The sequence below is a fragment of the Glycine max genome, chromosome 3 (assembly GCF_000004515.6).
Source record: "Glycine max cultivar Williams 82 chromosome 3, Glycine_max_v4.0, whole genome shotgun sequence".
In the NCBI taxonomy this organism is placed as follows: domain Eukaryota; kingdom Viridiplantae; phylum Streptophyta; class Magnoliopsida; order Fabales; family Fabaceae; genus Glycine; species Glycine max.
Genome location: NC_016090.4, coordinates 42,434,939 through 42,437,645, shown reverse-complemented (window position 1 = coordinate 42,437,645; position 2,707 = coordinate 42,434,939). Strand labels below are relative to the sequence as shown.

General features: G+C 33.7%; 1 protein-coding gene across 1 annotated transcript; it reads left to right on the top strand.

Moving 5' to 3' along the window:
- Positions 1–405: 405 nt before the first annotated feature.
- LOC102660779 (uncharacterized) lies at positions 406–1,760 on the top strand. Its single transcript, XM_006577656.3, has one exon. It carries the CDS (start codon positions 895–897, stop codon positions 1,420–1,422), a length of 528 nt encoding a protein of 175 aa, XP_006577719.1. The 5' UTR covers positions 406–894; the 3' UTR covers positions 1,423–1,760.
- Positions 1,761–2,707: the final 947 nt, after the last annotated feature.

Sequence of the window (2,707 nt, the reverse complement as noted above, 5' to 3'; positions counted from 1 at the left end):
TTTTTATGAAAATGAAATTAATATTTTTTAAATTTTACGGGAATTCCATACATATTTTATCCATTAATATTTAATTACATTCATTAGCATTTATTAATATTAATAAATAAAATTAATTTATATTCGTTAAATTTTTTATACAAGGAATTCATTAAATTTTTTTATACAAGGAAATGAATCTCTTAAAAGCAATTTAAAACCAGAAATATTGTTTCAATTTTTTCGTCACATACAAAAAAGTCAACTTGTTTTTGTAAGGATTATCTTCTTCAACCAAAATTGAGTTCCGATTACATATTTTTACGTTTAAAAAACAAATTCCGGGCCCGATCAGGCCGCATGGATGAAGTGTAAAGGAAAAGGACGTTATTTGTTAGAGTCCACGTCTTCTTCACCCTCTTCATTTAGCTACACTCCCTCACCCATATCTCCATTCATTTTTATTTTTTTTTCAATTCCATATTTCACGTCTCTCCTAGTAATGCCCCTCACATCACACCTAAATTCTACTCACAAAATAAAAATCCTTTCACACCAAAAAACCAAACCCATTGCTGTTAAACCCCGTTCCCTTCAAATTATGCCCCTACCCTATTAACTCAATCTTTCTTCAATCTTTATATTACGTTCAAGCTTCAACCAATTCTTCAACAGTGTTCAAGTAAAATATCTGCAAAGCCTTAGAATATATCTGTGTTTGATTTAATGTTAGGTTAAACCGACACACTAGTTTCCATACACGTTTTTTAAGAAATAATAATTCTTATCTTTTAATTCAACTGACTTTCAAGGTTAAACCAATCACACCCATAGAAAGAAAGAGCCGACACGGCTCAAAATCTGAAACCCGAAATCCATAAGCCTAAAAGACTGAATCTTTGATCGCCCCCACGGATGTCGAACGGTATAATTCTCAGGCAGCCAGGTGGGTCGACGAACCGGCGACAGCCGCTGCAGCAGCGGCGGCCCTCGAAGGCGGCGACGCGCGTGGGGGAGGTGGTGGGAGGCACGGCGGCGGAGTGCGTGGCGGTGTGCTGCTGCTTCCCCTGCGGCGTGGCGAATTTCCTTCTCCTGGCAATCTACAAGGTCCCCGCGGGGCTGTGCCGGCGAGTGCTGAAAAAACGGCGGCACCAGAAGATGCTGAAGGAAGGGCTGAGGAAGCCCACGCGCCGCCACTGCTCGTGCGGGTGCTGCGACGACGTTAGCGGGTCCAGAATATACCCCATGTGCGCCAACGACGCCGTTGACGTCAAACGGCTATGTTCGACGACGACGGAGCTTGATAACAACGATGACGCCACGCGCGCGCTCGAGAAAGAGATGTGGGACCAGTTTTACAGCACTGGGTTTTGGAGAAGTTCTTCTAACAGAGAAGTAAGAGAAGTAGAAGAACCCTCCCAAATTGCTTCAAGTCCAAGTTGAAGGAACCCTACTACATACACAATTTGTATGCGCAATTTTCATTTTTTTATATTGGGAATGCACCTCTGAGCTTTTTGGTTCATCACACTCAACTTGTTCATATTTGGTTTTGGTTTCCAAGACTCTTTCTTTCCTTTTTCTACTAGTTTGTGTTGCGTTTTCCAATGAGCTTTTTTTAGGTTGTGTGCAAGGGTGTCCTTGTGTAAAATATGATCAAACTTTCCAATGGTGCACAAAATTTTCTGCCGGTAGATGAATGTATCGTAGATTTTCGATTCAACTTTGATGAATATCATTGTTTAGAAGGGAAAAAGAGAAGATGCAGTTTCATTGATTGATATCCAAAACCTAGTAGGATACTAATTTCTGGTGTATATTTTTAGTTTAAACTAAAAATATATTTCTGGTGTATATTTTAGTAATCATGTTATTAGTACTTAATATTTATGAATGACTATTTTTTATTGGAAAAATTGACCATTTTTTAAAGCATTTTCATTATCTCAGTTTTTCTTATTAAATATCACTGCTTAGTAAGACTTTTTCGTTGAAGTTGGAACATTTGGAAGTACTACTTCTAGAGTAGCTGCTGCTTATATAAGCTCAAAGTTTTTAAAAATTCGTGAGTTTCATGTATTTTTATGAAGTAGTGATAGAATGCAACGAGGTGAAGTTATTTGAGAGACAGAGACCTATTCAGTGAAATTTTTACAGAAGCAGTTATTTAAACCGTAAAAAGTATATGAGTGATGTATTGTAGTAAAATTCATTGAAGAATCTCAAAAAGGTGAAAAAAAAAAAACTGGCTTGCTGAATGGAAATGACCATAAAATATCATGTTAGGTTAAGTTAATTCTTTTAGGTTGAATTATTATTTTGGTTCATTAATTTATTATTTAGGTTTAATTTAATTTTTTAATATTTTATTCAATTTTATCCTTTAATTTTTTAAATTGATTTAATTTGATCATTTAGTTTAAATTATAATAAATAACATCTTATGACAGTTTAAAATCTGATTTTAAATCGTTACAAAATAGATATTAAAAAGATAATTGATTTTAAAAATTAGACACTAAATTAAATCAATTTTAAAAATTAAAAAATAAAATTAAACTTAAACAATAAATTAGAAAACCAAAATACAGTTAAAATTTTATAAATTAATAATGTTAGGATCAGAGAAATTTATTAATTTAGAGAATTATTAATTTATCAATAAATTAATAATTATTAATTTAAAGAATTTTTAAGTAATTATGATGTACATACCAAATAAAAAGAT